The sequence below is a fragment of the Tachyglossus aculeatus genome, chromosome 19 (assembly GCF_015852505.1).
Source record: "Tachyglossus aculeatus isolate mTacAcu1 chromosome 19, mTacAcu1.pri, whole genome shotgun sequence".
Taxonomy (NCBI): domain Eukaryota; kingdom Metazoa; phylum Chordata; class Mammalia; order Monotremata; family Tachyglossidae; genus Tachyglossus; species Tachyglossus aculeatus.
Window position 1 is genome coordinate 28,353,149 of NC_052084.1, and position 18,732 is coordinate 28,371,880.

At 45.5% G+C, this 18,732-nt stretch overlaps 1 protein-coding gene across 3 annotated transcripts in view; it reads left to right on the plus strand.

The window, feature by feature from the left end:
* The first annotated feature begins 255 nt into the window (after positions 1–255).
* Positions 256–18,732, plus strand: part of COL12A1 (collagen type XII alpha 1 chain) — a 144,958-nt gene continuing 126,481 nt past the window's right edge. For 2 of the 3 annotated variants that reach the window (XM_038760746.1, XM_038760747.1), the window contains exons 1-6: positions 256–341; positions 11,873–11,989; positions 12,961–13,104; positions 14,088–14,147; positions 16,314–16,577; positions 16,734–16,898. In XM_038760746.1, coding sequence (XP_038616674.1) covers positions 269–341; positions 11,873–11,989; positions 12,961–13,104; positions 14,088–14,147; positions 16,314–16,577; positions 16,734–16,898 — 823 coding nt within the window. In that variant the 5' untranslated portion in view covers positions 256–268. The remainder of the gene's footprint in view (positions 342–11,872; positions 11,990–12,960; positions 13,105–14,087; positions 14,148–16,313; positions 16,578–16,733; positions 16,899–18,732) is intronic. The other variant, XM_038760748.1, reaches the window with a different exon arrangement.

Here is an 18,732-nt window from a genome sequence, read left to right on the forward strand (position 1 = left end):
GACGGGCTTCCGCTTGCCCTGGAACCGAGACCCCTGGCTTGGCCCGTTGAGGCCCCGTCCTCCATCAGATGGAGCCTTGGAGGGAGGCCAAGGACAGAGGAGAAAGGACCTCCCCCGCGGGCCGGGGTGGGGGCGGCTGTGGCGGAGAAGGGGGGTGTCTCCCTCCTCTGGGCCGCTTGCCTAATCGACTCACAGCTGCTTGTTGTTTTCACCCCACTCTTTCCCTCCCCCAGATCCGTTCATGGTGCCGTGAGTCGGAGGGGTGGACATGAAGGTCAGGCTGTCTTCCGCGGTGGCCGCCCTGTGGGGTCTGCTTTTCCTGGTTCCCGCTCAGGCAGAAGGTAAGGAGCCTTGAGGCGAGGTCGGTCCAGCTTCTTCTGCCCGGCCGCTGTCCCCCGGGCCTTCCTCCGTGACTGTTCTTCAGGTCCGTCTTCTGTCACCTCAGTGTCCCTCTGTCCCTCCTTGTCCCTGCTCTTCTCTCCCCGGGCCTGGGCAGCCTCTGGCTCTCGCCTCCGGGCTGCCCCGTCCACGCTCGCTCCGACCCCGCGGTGCTGGCGGTCACCGGCTCGACCAGACGGCCACCGTGATCCAGCGGTCCGGACCAGCTCGAGGCGGCCGAGGATGCCCGGCCTGATCCCTCGAGCTCCGGATCTCGTCGGCCCCCAGCCCGGTTCCGGCGCCAGTCCTGACCCGTGGATCCCCTCCGCCCCTCTCCTCTGCCTCTTGTGCTTCTGCTCCTCCCGCCCGGGCTCGGTCCAATAAAGCTCTCTGACCGTGGGGTGGTGGGCGGCGAGTGTGTTTGTGTGTCTCCGTGGGAATCCTGCTCCGGCAACCGGGCCGGCACGGTGGGCTGCGGGGAGGGTGGGATCTCACAGAGTGAGGGTTGGGAAGACCGTGATTTCTAGTGTTGGCGGCTGGCGGTTTCCCGGTTTCCCCCTCTCGTCCGCCCCCCTCCTGGGGAAGAGGAGGGGAAGCGGCGTGGCTCAGTGGAAAGAGCCCGGGCTTTGGAGTCAGAGGTCATGGGTTCAAATACCGGTTCTTCTACTTGTCAGCTGTGTGACTTTGGGCAAGTCACTTCACTTCTCTGGGCCTCAGTTACCTCATCTGTAAAATGGGGATTAAGACTGTGAGCCCTCCGTGGGACAACCTGATCACCTTGTAACCGCCCCAGTGCTTAGTACAGTGCTTTGCACATAGTAAGAGCTTAATAAATGCCATTATTATTATTATTCTTAAGAGGACCAAGACACCAGACTCTAGCCTTTCCACGTCGGCCATGGGCCCCGCCTGCCCCCTGGCTCCGTCCATCTCCCAGTGGGTCTCGAGGTCCAGCTTTCGGCTCCCAGGAATCTGCTCCTGTCGAGACCCCGATCCCTCCTCACCTCCCCCACCTCTCCTCCTTCACCCTGTCCTCTTTCATTCTCCTCTCTGCCGGTTCCCCCCAACTGTCTTTGATCCCACCCCTCTTGTGACACACCCCGACCGCCCCGTCCGCCCCTCTGCCTCCCTCTTTCTCCCTTCATCCCTGCTTCCTCCTGCCTCTCTCCCCTCCTGGATCCGCCCACCTCCTTGCTTCCCCATCCCGGCCCGCCCAGTCTAGATGCCGAGGAGAGATCGGCTCCAACCCCACTGACGCTGTCAAAGTCCGGCCCAACCCATCTTCAGTTTCAACTTCCCGAATGATGACCTGGGATCCTTCTGAACCAAGGGCGGGACCCATCGGCACCCGGGATCTTCCACCTGCAGGGTCGGGGCTGGTGTGTCCTCACCCTAGATATGTCTTCACCCTCCTACTCGTCCCCCTCTGACGAACGAAACGTTTGGGAGAATACAGACTGGAGGAGAATGAAAATCCTCTCGGGTTTCCCAAAGCCTTTCAAAGACCCATGGCCGCCGCTCCTGCCATTCGTGATTCCCCAAATGCAAATGTTTTTTCGCTTAAAAGTGGCCAATGGCGACCGAGGCATTTCATTTGTTCCTAAAGGGCTTTTTCCCCAACTTGGTGAGCTGAGGTGAGTATGTTTCTAGAGGCTTCCCATTGGGAAGAATCTGTTACTCCATTAGCATCCAGAATTCCCAGAAAACTCCATTTTGGTCCAGACCTATGCACATTGCCCAAATGGAAATGGTGGCTCAGCCTCGGAGAGCACTGGCTCTTTTCCATCAAGACCCTCTAGTTCCCTGGGGTATACGTCACTGGCACTTTTTCCCTCCCCTGAGAGGCTGCTGGTTTGAAATTCACTTACGTCTCTTAAAAAGCAATTTCTCCTCGTATTTCAGCGGGAATTTTATTGTGGAATCATCTAGATCAAGAAGGCGCTCGGTTGCCGGTTGGGGACTAAGGGAGAAAGAGAATCCTCTGTTGTTCTCGGAAGAGTTCTAGGCTTTGCTGTGGTTTGCTGTGGTTTGCTTTGGCCGGCGTCTGTAGGAAATTTCTACATTGTGGTTGTACCGGACTTAGAGAAAGTTTCCAGGAATCTAGGTAGCTTTGCAAGGCCATGATTAGCTTTTCTTCATCCTTATTTCACTTGCGCTGGAGGAGGAAACCATTCTGCCTTTCCTCCAGAGTACTTCTTCCATCGGTTTTCACAAAAGTGGTAGGGGATTGCCTCGTCTTTCCAAACTGTGAAACTTCAGGCCAATTTGGGGAATTGCCCCATTGATGAAACACCAGCAAATCTTTCCCGGTCACTTACCTTTTTGAATTCACTGTCATCTGGGGATTTCTTTTAAGGTTCCTCATCTCGAGCTGCAGGAAAGGATTTGATCCCAATGTACTTGGAAAGCCAGGTAAAACAGAGGAGGAGTCAGTTCATCCAAACTAGCAGAGTCTCCATTTGGCTAACTCTTAGACAAAATGAAAGCCAGAAAAGTCAGAAGTTAAAGTCAGAAAAATCTAGATAATTCATAGAAAGGGAAGTAGCTTGGAAATGGTGGGGAAATCAAAACGGGATTGTTTATTGGGTGGTCATAAAAGAAGAGTGAGAAGAACACCACTTGTCTCCCTTAGGTTTATGGCATTCATCATCACCTAAATGCTGTTCTCCTCTAATTTCAATTCTTCATTCTCAAATATTCTGAGCTGTCACTCTACCTGTATTTCAACCCAACACTCACCTTCTCCCAGTTTTCTTCCTCTAATTTGCATGTAGCCTGTTGATATTGTGTGTTTAATCCCAAGGTGAGTGCTATTTTTTTTTAATTCCTGGCTGATCCATTGATCTTTCCTCTGAGGTCTTAGCGGTCCATTTCTGGGCCAGGGCTGGCTCTGAAACTGTCACCAAGAAATCCCGACATGAATGGCAGAAAGCGGGGAGTGGGGTGGAGTGGGGGAAGAATGGGGAAGTCGGAGGGGTGAAACGTTCCCTATTTCTTTTAAATGATTTCTCTGAGCTCCTAGACTCTAGGGAGCTGCTAGAAGCCCAGTCCAGCCCAAATCGGCCCAGCCTGCTGGGATTTTTCCGGTATCCAAGTAGGCTAGCCCTCTCCTGTTCCTTATCCTATCCCGACATTGGCTTTCCCTTCTGTTTCTCCTCATTCTCTATCGATATGCCTATCTCTCCGACTCATTCCTCTGCATCTTGGATCTTTAAGGAGGGCAGTATGATCTCTGGTGACCATGGAATTAGCCTGTTTCTGTGGACTGTGAGCCCACTGTTGGGTAGGGACTGTCTCTATATGTTGCCAACTTGTACGTCCCAAGCCCTTAGTACAGTGCTCTGCACACAGTAAGTGCTCAATAAATACGATTGATTGATTGACTGGTAGATTTGGGGAGATTTTCTTCCGGGCACAGAAAGTAAATGGAAAGAGCTGTTGCACTGAGCAGTTGGGAGCCGAGTAATGGTTTAATGTTGATGGATAGTTTGACTTTGATGGAGAGCATTTGGGAGCAGAGTAATGGTTTAATGTTGATGGATAGTTTGACTTTGATGGAGAGCTTTTTGGGTAGTCAGATTCAGGGCGGAACTTTGTGGCAGAATTTGAGCTCCTAGTTTTTGGATTGGTACTTCAATCAGTGGTATTTACTGAGAGCTTATTGTGTGCAAAACACTATACAGAGTGCTTGGAGGGTAGCATACAATAGAGTTAGCTGGTAGACACCATCCCTGCTCTCCAGGAGTTTACAAATAGCAATCAGTTGTTAATTAGGAATCGATGGGACGCTGGGTTTTTAAAGTTGGGAGGAGGGATCTTCGAAGAAGACAATGAGTTTCACTTAGCAGTGGGGAGGATCTTGGTGACAACCACCTTCCCCTATCACCCCTGCTTGGAGCAGGGATTTGGGAGGACCCTCTCCCCACCTCCCCACCCCTTGGCCCTTCATTTCTGGAAGAAATGAAGTCTTCAAGCAGGGGTGGGACTGCAGATCCACGTAGCTCACCCGGGAAAATAGTGCTGGGAACTGCTAACTAGCCTTTCCCTGCGGATGCGATTCATCCGAACAAACAGGAGCATATTGGGGAAGACAAGAATTTAGTCAAATAGCCGATCAGTTAAGAGGTCTGGTGAACAAAATGATATGCAAAAGCCACGGCTATCATCCCAATGGGTGACTGTTGATCGTTGCATTCATTTCCATTCTTAAATAGCTCATTTCTAATCATCAGCGTTTTGGGGTGAGAAAACAGCGAAGATATTGCTCCAGAGAAGCAGCGTGGCTCAGTGGAAAGAACCAGGGCTTTGGAGTCAGAGGTCATGGGTTCAAATCCCGGCTCTGCCAACTGTCAGCTGTGTGACTTTGGGCAAGTCACTTAACTTCTCTGGGCCTCACTTGCCTCATCTGTAAAATGGGGATGAAAACTGTGAGCCCCTCGTGGGACAACCTGATCACCTTGTAACCACTCCGGCGCTTAGAACAGTGTTTTGCACATAGTAAGCACTTAACAAATACCATCATTATTATTATTATCATTATGATTATTATTTAAGGCCACTTGTCCAGCGTAGAAAAATAATCCGATTTTGATTCTGTGTAGATGAAAAGCCGGATCAGGGCACACAACACTCTTTAATGTGCTCTTTGTTACGGGAGACTGTACAGAGCTATGCCACGATGTACTCAATTCAACAATTGTATTTGTTGAGTGCTTATTTTGGGAAGAATACTGAACTAAGCTTTTGAGAGGGAATGATACAGCAGAGTTGGCAGACACATTCCCTGCCACAGTGGGTCTCCAGACTAGAGGACTGATGCAGATAAAAGCCTCCATTCTGAATTGGAATCGCAGTTGGGGAATTTCTAATACTGGGGGTCTGATCCTGGCCCCCGAAGTATCACTCCAGGGGAATGAATGAAAGTAATTCTCTTACAATAGCCAAGCACGATTGAAGGAATAAGCGCCTGATTTTTTTTTTTAGTATGTATTATTAATTGTGTTGGGGCTATTGTGTTATTCCTGGGTTTTGGAGCCTGAGTAAGGTTAGGTTAAACTGTTTTCAACAAGTGGGTCAAGTTGGATTTATTTCCCTTGCCTTGGGTCTTTTCATTTTTGTAGTACAGCAAGTAGACGGGTGTCTGTACTATTGTCATCTTGTGGCGAATGAAGTGGAAGCACGTGTTGTAGAGTTAAAATGCAGCTTTGTAGAGCAAATGAGTCTAATTAATTGAATGAATCCATATGGCAAGGCCATTCTAAGCCCTGGCTTGCTTTCTTTTTCAAAGGTGTAAATCCCAGCTACATGGGCTTTTCATTGTATTCAGCAGTCATAGTACACTTTTTATCCTACTGAACAAGATTTAAAAATGTTCCATTGCACGAAGCGATTTCTAATTTTTTGGACAATCAGAAGCCTTAAGCCGTTTCACTGAAAGGAATGGAAAATTTGAGGGAATGGAAAGCCTAGAGCAGAGGGAGAGCAGAGGGATAGCCAACGTCTTTAAGATCAATCAATCCATCGACCGTATCTATCGAGTACTTACTATGTGTAGAGCAGGGTACTAAGTGCTTGAATAGACCCAAGTAAAGAGAGTTCTGGGGCTCAAGGAGGGAAGTGAGAAATTCTTGCGGAAAAGGGATGGTAATGAGAATTGGGTCACCAGTCCCCAGTTTTGAACCTGGGACCAGTTCAATTAAAATGTTATTATTTTAATATCTAATACTGGGGGTCTGATCCTGGCCCCCAAAGTATCACTCCAGGGGGATGAATGAAAGTACTTCTCTTACAATAGCCAAGCACGATTGAAGGAATAGGCGTCTGATTGAAGGAATAGGCGCCTGATTGAAGGAATAGGTGCTTGATTGAAGGAATAGGTGCCTGGGCTCAAGGAGGGAAGTGAGAAATTCTTGCAGAGAAGAGATGGTAATGAGAATTGGGTCACCAGTCCCCAGTTTTGAGCCCGGGACCAGTTCAATTAAAATGTTATTATTGCTATTTATTGTTGTTATTATTATTTAATCGCCAAAGAGGCTAACAGCATCAAATGACACCCTACCAGGAGATAGTAGCTTCGGAGGGGAGTCAGTTAATCATTTTCTTTTGGTAGATGTTCAGACATAAGCAGTGTTGACTACATAAAATTATCGGTTTCTCTGTTTTACCCGCTGTTATGAATTGAATGTAAAGCAATATAGTGAATCCATGCAAAAATGTATGTGTCGATGAGAAACATGGAATTCAGTATCATAACCAAAGAATTATGAGAAGCATAGAGTCTTGAACTCATTTAGATTTTAGAGTTCTCATTAAGGATTAAGAACTCATGATCAGTTGAGGATGTTGTTGACTGTGCAGCTGTTGACTGTTTATCATTTATTGTTGCATTGTACTTTCCCAAGCTCTCAGTACAGTGCTCTGCACACAGTAACTGTTTAATAAATACAACTGAATGAATGAATGAATGAATGACCGTTGAGGATTATGCTAAAGGAAAATCAACGGATAGGTTTTTCCATTTAACTTAAATTCAGGAAAACAGGTAGGTTTGCCAAGCATGTGACATTTTGGACTGTTTTTAACTTTCTATCATTAAATAGGAGAACACTGAGAATTCCCCCATTGAGTTTACATATGATGACTATTAGCTTTTGGGGGACTTGGCCTATAATGTGTACTCGTGTATCTTTTATTTGGTTATTATAAAACATCTAAATGGTGGTTCAGTGGATCTACTTATACTTAAATAGAACTGAGTATATTCCAGAAGGTGATTATATGAGAGACTTTCACAATTCCTTTAATCTCATCAATCAATCAATTACACTTATTGAGTGCTTGCTGTGTGCAGAGCACTGTAGTAAGTGCTTGGGAAAGTATGATAAAATAGAGTTGGTAGAAACAGTCCCTGCTCACAGTGAGCTTACAGTCTACCTGGGTAGAATGTGAAATATTTGAAATGAAAATATTTGCCAAATAATTTATTGAATTTTTAACTAGGCATAGTGGTAGCAATTTAGTTTTGCAGAGCAAAGAGATTTATAATTAGACTTTTTTTAAATCAGAATTGATTGGATGTAATCAAGAAGACACTATTAACTCATCAAGTGAATCACTAAATGAAATTCTTTAGCTATCTAAAATGTATTTGCACTCATTAAGGGTTAAGTACTGGCTTCATTTCACAGCCGTAAAAGACCCTCTTATAAGTAAAATGCACAGCAAGCTATCCATTTGCCAAGATATGGTTTTCTTTTACATGCCAAACTTTAGCAATCAGGATGACTCATTCCCAATAGGATCAGGTTTGAGAAATTATATTTAAACTCAGCCCAACAGGAGGTTGATTTGGGGAAAAGGGGGAAGGAAGAATCACCCAAGGTTCGTTAGGAACTAGAACTTTTCAAAGTGGGTGAGCTCTACAAGAATCACATCATCAGTGGCCATAAAGCCTGAGTGATAAATAATAATAATAATGATGGCATCTATTAAGCACTTACTATGTGCAAAGCACTGTTCTAAGCACTGGGGAGTTTACAAGGTGATCAGGTTGTCCCACGGGGGGCTCACAGTCTTAATCCCCACTTTCCAGATGAGGGAACTGAGGCCCAGAGAAGTTCAGTGACTTGCTCAAAGTCACACAGCTGACAATTGGCGAAGTCAGGATTTGAACTCATGACCTCTGACTCCAAAGCCCAGGCTCTTTCCACTGAGCCACGCTGATAAAGGAATGGTGGAGTAGTTTGAGAAGGTTGACGGGTTGCCAGTTTTCCCTATGCCCAGGTATGTGCCTGCTCTGTCTGGCTTGATCAATCAATCAATCAATCAATCATTCATATTTATTGAGCGATTACTGTGTGCAGAGCACTGTAGTAAGCGCTTGGGAAGTACAAGTTGGCAACATATAGAGACAGTCCCTATCCAACAGTGAGCTCACATTCTAAGAACTGTGTCAGAAGGCTGGCCTAAAAACAAGCTCTGTATCTCCATAATTTCCATTAGGAGTCCCTTTTATTTTCTAAATGGTATTTTTTTTAGCGCTTACTATGTGCCTGACACATGGATACAAGTTCCTCAGGTTGGACAGAGTCCCTGTCCCACATGGGGCTCACCATCTAAATCAGAGAAGCAGCGTGGTTCAGTGGAAAGAACCCAGGCTGTGGAGTCAGAGGTCATGGGTTCAAATGCCAGCTTCGCCAACTGTCAGCTGTGTGACTTTGGGCAAGTCACTTCACTTCTCTGGGCCTCGGTTCTCTCATCTGTAAAGTGGGGATGAAGACTGTGAGCCTCCTGTGGGACAACCTGATCACCTTGTACCCTCCCCAGTGCTTAGAACAGTGCTTTGCACATAGTAAGTGCTTAATAAACACCATCATTATTATTATTGTTTTTATTATTCCCATTTTACAGATGAGGGAACTGAGGCCCTGAGAAGTGAAATGACTTACTCAAGGTCACACGGTAGACAAGTGGCAGAGCTGGAGTTAGAACCCAGATCCTTTTGACTCCCAAGCCCTTGCTCTCTCCACTAGGCCACACTTCTTCCCTTTCTCACCCCAGGATGGAGTGGAGGTCATTGAGATCCATTCCAGCTACAGAGTTCTTAGCAAGTGCTGAGAATGTCAAGGGAATGAGGGGAAGGGGACTGGTGTGGGGAGTTTGTGAGGAGAGGAAACAGAGTTGGCAGTAGAAATTGAGGGGGCGGGGATGAAGACAGTAGGACTCTCCCAAACTCCCCCCCATGCTTGGAATTATTCATCCAAGAAAGGTCTCTGCTCCCGTTTCCCCTTGGCTCAGAGATTTAGAAAAAGTGATTGCATAAAAATTGGGGTTTTCCAAGACTGCAGTTACAGTGAAATCCAGAATATGAAACACCCTCTACTCTATTGGTACGAAGTTTATTTAAGGCATTACTGTCCCTGATTATTCTATAATAATCAGTAGAGTAAATAAAGCATCAGAGCATTTACCTCATGTTCCTAATTTCCCTTGGTCTTCGGTTTCTCTGGACCGAGTTCTCATTCTCGGTTACTTCAAACCGCTCCACTTGAGTTGCAAAGGGTAAGAAGTCGAATCTTCGTTGTGCATTTTTAGCCGAACCTTTCGGAGCATTGGTGAGTGTGGAAAGTGCCGCCATCTCCATCTCTACTGCTATCGATCGACCTTTCTTGCCACCGTGCTCACGAGAATGGCAATGCGGTTCTGTATCGCAAATGAGTTTCCCGACGGAAGACTTTCATTTCGCCTCAGGTTGACTCTCAGGGGTCACCCAGGCAACAGTCTCGGTCATTCCCCACTGGGAGCCGGGCATTTTGCGTCATCACACTAGAGCTTCCAAAAGGCGAGGCTACTGCGCGAGACAGAAGATTCTCTAGGTCGGTCGGGGATCCCTTCCGTTTGCCTTTCTGAACACTCCATCCGCGTCTCACAAGCACGTTCGAATCCTTTGAAATGTTCAAGATTTTCCCCACAGCCAGATTTCAGTTTATCTGGACTCCAGTCATTTGGATATCCGCAAGGCGGGCCGCCGGTCTTGCTTCAAAGTAGCTTCAGCCTAAGGTCTCGGCTACATCCGGCCAATTAACATCCAAGGTTGGTGGTGCCGTTTTTCCATGCGCTGATTTTTCTTTTTTTTTTTGTTTTTTTTTGTAAAGCATGCTCAGGCCGGTTGTGTCTGCCTTTGCATTAAATTTGTCCTGAGCCATTGCTATCCAGATATTTTATAATGATATTCTTAATCTCCGTCATACAATTCGCATCCCTTCCGCATGCTCTGTCTACCAAGGAATTCTTTCCATTATGCTGACAGTCGGGTTCCAGAAACCCGGTGTGCTGAAAAATAACCCTATCGTGCATGTCAATTAATTGTCTAATCTCACTTCCCATGTAAGGGTAGTAATAAAAATTGCATTTATTCCGATCCTGTGCTAGCAGGTCCAGTGAATCAAAAAAAAGCCATGTCGTCCTACGGTTCAGTGCGACAGTTTGTCATAATTTATCCATTTCCCATTTAAATAGCTCATTAATATTTCACTAAGTCCTAACAGCACTCCGATCCCGTGTCTTGGCTCCCAGAGTTACTCGCTTTGTCCAGATGTCCAAAAGATTGCAATCTTTCTGTATCGACCTGCTCTGACTCACCAGGAATGCTTTTCAGACGGTCTGAAGTATTTGAGGAAAGTATGGCTGAAATTTTACCTGACGTTAATCCCCCTACGGCAGTGAGCCCGTAAAATGTTGCATGTCTGGGCATGAGCATTTTAGAGAGAATATCATTATAAAGTATTTCTCATCACCAAGTTTTTCTGAAACGTCTTTGTGCCTTGACCACTCTACGTGGAGCCTTTTGTCCGTTGTGGGAATCTAAGTCAACATTTCATTTATACTTGCATGAGGCTGCGAAACGATGTATGAAAACTGTTTCTTTCTGTACTTTTCAATTACTCCTGTCACCAGCTCCTGCAAGTTTTTATTCATAGTCATTCGTTCAGATCACTGACGCCTTCTTCACTGTTTCCTTCAAGTTCTGTTAAATAAATGTCCATAAACATCCATCGATGTTGTCTTTTCATAATTAACCAGTGTTTCGTTCAAAGCCCATACTGGCGTTTTACCGCTAAAATGCCACTTCCCGTATGGGGCCTATGCTAGAACCGACGCAGTTGACTTACACCACGGGAAAAAGCCAATAGCACTTTGGTGGAAGGGGGTGGAATCATCACTTTCTGATGTTGGTTTCCTAAGTGTCACTAGTGCCGTAAATTATCAGAACACAGTATGTAAGTACTACCCCACATTTTGGAATACCAAAACCTACGGATAAATGCGAGGCATATACATTCAGATGTATATTTCCAAAGGAAATTTATGATTGCTCTCTCATATAGTGAACAGTCCGGGATTTTTTTTACGAATCACTAGCGCCTTCTCTTCATCTCTGCCACAGTTCCAGAGCTTATTGAAACCTAGAGAGTAGGGAAACCAGAAGGCCGATGCCTGCTTCTAAAAGCCTGGCAATTCTCTGACAACTTGTGGAAAGGAAGTTCTGGGTAAATGCTTGAAATATGATGGTCTAGGGTTGTAAGCAAGCTGTGACTTAGCATGCTTATTTGAATTGCACCCAGCATGTATCCGAGTTCTTTTAATTGTATGTGAAATGTTTGCCCTCGTGGTTGCTCTCTGTGAACTCATCGTATATGTACCCAAATGTGTATCCACTGTCCTTGATTTTGTTGGCCATTCTCGAATGACCTAGCAACTCAAGACAACATACGTTCTGTGCTGTCCTCTGTAACGCGTACACTCTTCGATGTGTCGTCACATTTCGTCGGCTTTTATTTTATCCTTTTCCAACAACATATCTCGATATGCGTTGGAAACAAATTTATGCAAAGACAATTTTAGAAAGCTTTGCTCGACACCATTTTCATTTTTATCGTTCAAGTGACTTGTCAGACCTTCACAGGATGTAACTAGTGTGATCTCTCTCTTTCAGTCGATCCACCTTCAGACTTGAATTTTAAAATTATAGATGAAAATACTGTTCATATGTCATGGACACGACCAGCTAACCCTATAGTGGGTTACAGGATAACCTTGGGTCCATCAGCTGGTAAGTTTCTGAGTTTTTAATAAATAGTAGTGATGGTATTTGTTAAACGCTTACTATGTGTTCTACGCGGTGGGGTAGATAAAAGCGAATCAGGTTGAACACAGCTTCTGTCCCACATGGGGCTCACAGTTTTAATCCCCATTTTACAGATGAGGGAACTGAGCCACAGAGATGTGACTTCCCCAAGGTCACACAGCAGACTCGTGGAGGAACCGGGATTAGAACAGAGGTCCTTTGACTCTCAGGCCCGTGCTCTATTCACTAGGCCACACTGATTCTCTATTGAAAATTATTCTTCTGTTTCGGTGGCCGATTTGAGCGATAAGGGAAAATGCCTTTTGGTGCCATGCCCCAAACTGAAGTAGGAGAGCAGAGTCAAGGACCTCTTCCCCTTTCAAACATTCTAGTTCCACTTCTTGGCCTTTCTTATTCATTCATCTAGTCCTTGAGGAGCTTAAAGTGGGGAGTAAATGAGACTTGACTTGTAGAACCTCAGACCTGTGGCAAGCACACACCGACACTCGGTAAACATTACTAGATGGTGACGATCTGGTGTCAAAGAGTAGGGTGAAGACAGAGCCTAGGGGAAGCCAGGCAGAAGTGGGAAGGTGAAAGTGGGTTGAAGTCTGGATCTCTGGTCGTTGAAGAGCCGGATTTTTGCGGGGCTCCATGGGTGTATTTGCCTGGAAATCAAGGCTTAAATCTGACCAACTAAAGGACAAAACTAAGGCTCCGTCCTGCATCTCAACTAGTGTCAATGGTGGGTTTTAATGCCGATTTAGTCTGTAGGCAACCTCAGATCAGACAACTGAGACATTTGTGATTGACCTAGAGATACTATTTGGATATAGCTATGTTGTGTTCAGATTTGGAATAACTTTGGAGAGATCTTTATTCTGGTTTTCTGGCATGACGTGAATCAAAATCATGACCTTGGCATTAAAACCTTTGCCTTTCATATTGTTTTGCAGACGGACCTACTAAAGAATTTACCCTTGCACCTAGTTCTACTGAAACCTTATTATCAGACCTCACGCCTGAGGTGGAATACGTTGTGACAATCAGCTCCTATGATGAAGTGGAAGAAAGTTCACCTGTTTTAGGGCAACTCACAAGTAAGCAAACATATGCTTTGTAACTTTGGGAAGATTTATTTCATTTTCTAATGGAACACAGAACAATGTCAGTTGGGAATCCTCCAGAGTCCCATTATTTGCCCCGCCCCTGGGGGGCTGAAGATGAGGAGAGAGGGGTAATTGGCGGAAGTGTCTGGGAAACCTAGGCAACCTCTGGACTCGTCATCTTGACAAGACCACCATCCTCACTGTCTCACAAGCCAGCAACCTTGGCATTATCTTCGACTCATCCTTCTTTTAACCCACATGGTCAGTCAGCCACCAAATCCCGTCAGTTCTACCTTCACAACATTTGTTGAATTCCCTCCCCCGCCGCCCCAATCCACTCCATCCAAACTACTACCAAGCAGATTCAAGCACTTATTATATCCCACCTTGACTATTGCATCAGTTTCCCTGCCTCCTGCCTCTCCCCTCTCCAGATGAGTTTTCCAAAGATTTGTTTTACATATATCTCTCTCCCAACTCCTCAGAAACCTCTAATGGTTGCCCATCCATCTCTTCATCAAACAGGAACTCCTTATCATCAGCTTTAACAATCCTTACCTTGCTCCTCTCCCACTACAATCTACCGTGCACATTTCTCTCTCCTAACGCCAGCCCACCAACCTACTCACTGTACTTCAATTTCATCTTACTCCCAGGCCTGTGTTTTTTCCACTAGGCCATGCTGTTTTTAGCCCAGATCCAACTGAGTGAATGAAACTGCCAGGCTGCCTCTGGCTGTGACCATTTTAGGAAATTTATTTATTTATATTAATGTCTGTGCCCCTCCCACTATAGACTATAAGCTCCTTGTGGGCAGAGGACGTGTCTGTTATATTGTCATACTCTCCCAATTTCTTAGTACAGTGTTCTGCACACAGTAATGTCTCAATACGATCGACTGACTGACCGAATGAAAGCCGAGTTGACTGTCTTGTCGCTAATTCTGGGTTCCTTCTTCTTCATGTTTTATTCAGTTCAGACTGGCGGTCCAACGAAACCAGGAGAGAAGAAGCCGGGTCAACCTGAGATCCAAAGTGAGTATTTAGCTTCATGGCCTAGGAGGCTTGTAGAACTATGGAAGCTCAAGAGGACCATTTGCACTTCGTTATTTCCTTTTTTCAATCTTAGGTAGCACCGTAGTACCAGTAAATTTGTTTTAATCCACAAACACCCTAGAAAGCTCTGAAGCTGTTTCCATTTAGGTAGCTTCTAAACCATCTTAAGGTCTGGATTACTCTGAGTGGGCGTGGGATGGATTGAGAGCTATTCCACACAGACTGCTTAGGGGCCTGCCTCTAACCACTAGGCTTTATTGGTGACAAAAACCTAAAACCAAGGACACTTTGCAGATGACAGAAAACTGGGTCGGTCGCCAGCCCTTTATGAGACAGGAATGGAATTCCAAGCAACTTTGACTAATTGGGAAAATGTCTTTAGTGAAGACAGATGCGAGTGAGAATGGATGAGGGTGGAGCATGAAAAATGAGCAGCACTTATACAGGCTGGGGAAAAACTGTCTAGGCACAAACAGCACAGACCCAAGGATCAAAGCTTGGCAGAAATGTAGAGCTTTATTTAAAAAGCCAACATGAACTCGGGATATTTCGATATATCATTCCCCTACCTGGAGGCACGGGGCTAGACCATCTCAGGGAATCTAAGATTTGAATATTCTTTGAGTGTGTGTGTGTGTGTGTGTGTGTGTGTGTGTGTGTGTGTATTTTCTCATTGTGTTTCTTAATTTTCATACCTTATGAAGACACATCTGATATGTCTGCACATTTGCAATCAAATAAAAAATTATTCAAGTTTAGTCTAGCTTTTGGCAGCAATGATTTCCTCTTGCTACACTCGACTCTGCCTGATACGCTGCGACAAATGCTCAGGGTTTCCCGGATTTCTAATTTTGTCGCCTTATAAAAGTTGAATTTATGAGGTAGAATAAAAATAAACAAAAGCAGTCGTCTCCCAAGGTTTCCCTCTACGGATCCTTGTGCTTCATTCTTGCTGAGCTTTCCTGATCTGAAACGGAGTGAAGAGGAAATGTCGCCAGCCCGCTTCAGAGCAAGCCCTGAGGTGTAGACTTTTTTCTCTTTATAAACCAACCTTGCCAATGGGTTTGGAAAACTCGCTGCCCGCCCTCAAAATGCGATCTGGCTTGTAAACCGGCTGTGGATTCAGTTAGTGACCCCAAGAGCTGTTCTTCATCAGGAGGGTCCTCTCGGCATCCATGGCTGGAATGGAGAATATCAAACTGCCCCATCACCCAGGTTTGAGCAAAGATGGGAGGAGGGGTGAACTTTGTTTTGGGACACTTAGGAGAAGCAGCGTGGCGTAGCGGATAGAGCATAGTCTTGGGAGTCACAAGGTCACGGGTTCTAATCCTGACTCCTTCGCTTCTCTGCTGTGTGACCTTGGACAAGTCACTCCACTTTTCTGTGCCTTGTTTACCTCATCTGTAAAATGGGGATTGAGATTGTGAGCCCCACATGGTACAGGGACTGTGCCAAACCAGAATTGCTTGTATCCACCCCAGCGCTTAGTACAGTGCCTGGCACATAGTAAGTGCTTAACAAATACCACAATTATTATTAGTTTCCTGCTCCTGGGACCCATCAGTGCTTTGACCCCCGACTCCAGACACTTACCTCTGGGAACCTCTAAATCTCTCCTAGTTCAACTCATCCTCTTTGACCTTAAACATGATCAGCAGCTTTATACTGCCATATCTCTTAATTGTTCCTGTGAGTTTCCAGGGAGGGAGGGATTAATTCACAGGAAATTTATTCATTCAGTTGTATTTATTGAGCACTTACTGTGTGCAGAGCACTGTACTAAGCGCTTGGGAAGTACAAGTCGGCAACATAGAGAGACGGTCCCTACCCTCTGGATCGATCCTTCAACTCAGATGAGCTTGTTGTGGGCAGGGAATGTGTCTGTTGACTGTTGTATTGTACTCTCCTAAGTGCTTAATACAGTGCTTTGCACATAGTAAGGGCTCAATAAATATAACTGAATGAATGAATGAATGATTGGTTTAGTTTAGAACTACTTCTGGTGTACATCCCTCCGTGCAAATGGAAATAGTGACGGGCTGTAGGTGGTCGTTTTTAAAAAACACATTGGAATGTGGAATGGTGTTAATCATTTACTGGGAAATGACTCAACATTTTGAAATGTCATTCTACCTCATATTCCAGAATGCTCCGTCAGTGCCTGGACAGATTTAATATTCCTGGTGGATGGATCCTGGAGTGTGGGGAGGAACAATTTCAAATACATCCTGGACTTCATCTCTGCCCTTGTATCTGCCTTCGACGTTGGAGAGGAGAAGACAAGAGTCGGCGTTGTCCAGTACAGTTCTGATACGAGAACCGAATTCAACTTAAATCAGTATTACCAGAGGAACGATCTTCTCGCTGCCATAAAAAAAATCCCATACAAAGGAGGCAACACTATGACAGGTATCCTCAAATAAACAAGATTGCACTTTGTTTTTCAACCAGATATTTTGATTCTTCCCCCTTTTCCCCGCCACATCAGCTTCCTTCTCAGTGCTTCCAGCTGCCGATCAATCCGGAGGAGAACCAGTGGTCACTTTTTTTTTCCATTCTCCACAGGTGATGCGATCGATTATTTGATTAAAAATACATTTACCGATGCCGCTGGAGCCAGGGTCGGTTTCCCCAAGGTGGCGATTGTCATCACGGATGGGAAATCCCAGGATGAGGTGGAGATTCCGGCCCGTGAGCTCCGCAATCGGGGCGTTGAAGTCTTTTCTTTGGGTAAGTGTCCTTGGCTGCTTGTCTGTTGGGTGAGCATAATAATAATAATAATAACTGTGGTAGTTTTTAAATGCTTAGTATTTGCCAGGCACTATTCTAAGCTCTGGGGTAGATACAAGATGATTGAGTTAGACCCAATCCCTGTCCCACATGGAGCACACAGTCTCAATCCCCATTTTACAGATGAGGGAACTGAGGCACAGGGAAGTTAAGTGACTTGTTCAAGGTCACATGGCGGACAAGTGGTGGAGTCAGGATTAGAACCCAGGTCCGTCTGGCTCCCAGGCTCATGATCTACCCACTAGGCCCCACATGTGTATCCAGAGGATAGCCTTGGCGGGGAGGCAGATAAAATGGCTCCCCAGAGGCTGGTGGGGCTATTGTTTGAGCCCACCCATTGGATTCTCCACTTGCGGGTCAACCACAGCAATGACCACTCGGCTTTCTCCTTAAGCACGTTTCCCACTCAGCTCTTTTCCTATGTGATCCTCCCACATATCTCATGACGAGCTCAAAAAATTCCAATGTGGATTTAGCCATGTCTACAAGCCAGGAGGGGAGCTGGTAATTAATGTTTAGCCACGTCCCTCAACACGGGGGACACTGAAATGATGTAACTGAATCTCAGACGCCACAAAGAAAGAAGGGTCAGGGCTGACTGTGGAAACCACCAGCGTACTTTAATGGTGTCATTGTCAAAAAAAACCCTTAAACCGAGTGCTTCTAGGCAGACAGGTGAAGTAAATCATCAAATATGGCTCCTCGATTCTCAGTGGACTCCAGCAGATAGAACTTTGCCACAAGAAAGACGGAAGAACAGGGAGCAAAGTCCAAATCTTTCTATGATACAGCCCTGAGAAAGGATTGGGCACTGTCCGAATACTGGTGATTCCTAAGCAAATTTGGCTTCTTTGAGGAGTTCAACAAGATTCTAAGGCTATTCCATAGTATGTTTAGTCACATTAACCTTGAAGGTACCCAACACCAGTAAAGTGAAACAAGGCTGTGTGGTAGGTTGAATCCTGTTTAATCAATCCTACACTGCGATGCTTGAAGATGTGACCAAGGCCAAAAAGCTGGAAACAGCAATTATACTTTTGTTCTATCAAGAAGCTTCCAATTCTGGCTATGAGCATCATCAGAAGTCTTTGAGACAGTCATCCAGAAATTGTTGTGCGCTACCTGTGTTCTAAAGGTGCATCTACCAGAAGACCTGAAGAACATTATGAGCTACTTTGCAGAGTTAGTGAAGTCAGAAGGGAACTTCTTGGCAGTGAGAAAATATTACACATTCCTCAAATATTCACAGGCAGCACAGAATTTAATATTTCCACTGATTTTGCTACCAAGCCAGGATAGCATCCCACATATGAAGGAGGAAACCAAATTAAGAAGACTTTAAGGTCCTGTGAGAGATCACCTGAGAGTTTGGAAACAACAGGGCATCAAGCTTTACGTTTACGACGCTGGGAGATTTTACAACTTTCTTTACGAGTGTGAGATGACCTCCATCTTAAGCAGTTACACAATCACCTACAAACCACTCCCAACACTGAAAAGCAGGATAAGATTGCCAAGGGCCCTTGTCCTACTCACCAACTCTGAGTCAGTGCTCATCTCAATAATTTTCCTGGGTAGGCCATGTGAGGACAATGGACAATAGCAAAATTCCCAAGTAAGGGTGAGCTGAAAAGGAGATGTCAGCATTGGGGGTAGAAGAGAGATTTTCAAAATGCAATGAATCACAACCTCAGCAGCATAGATGGGGATTGTGAGAGGCAACATTACCTAAACAGATCCCTGAACATGCTCCCATCTGGAGAAAATTTATTCT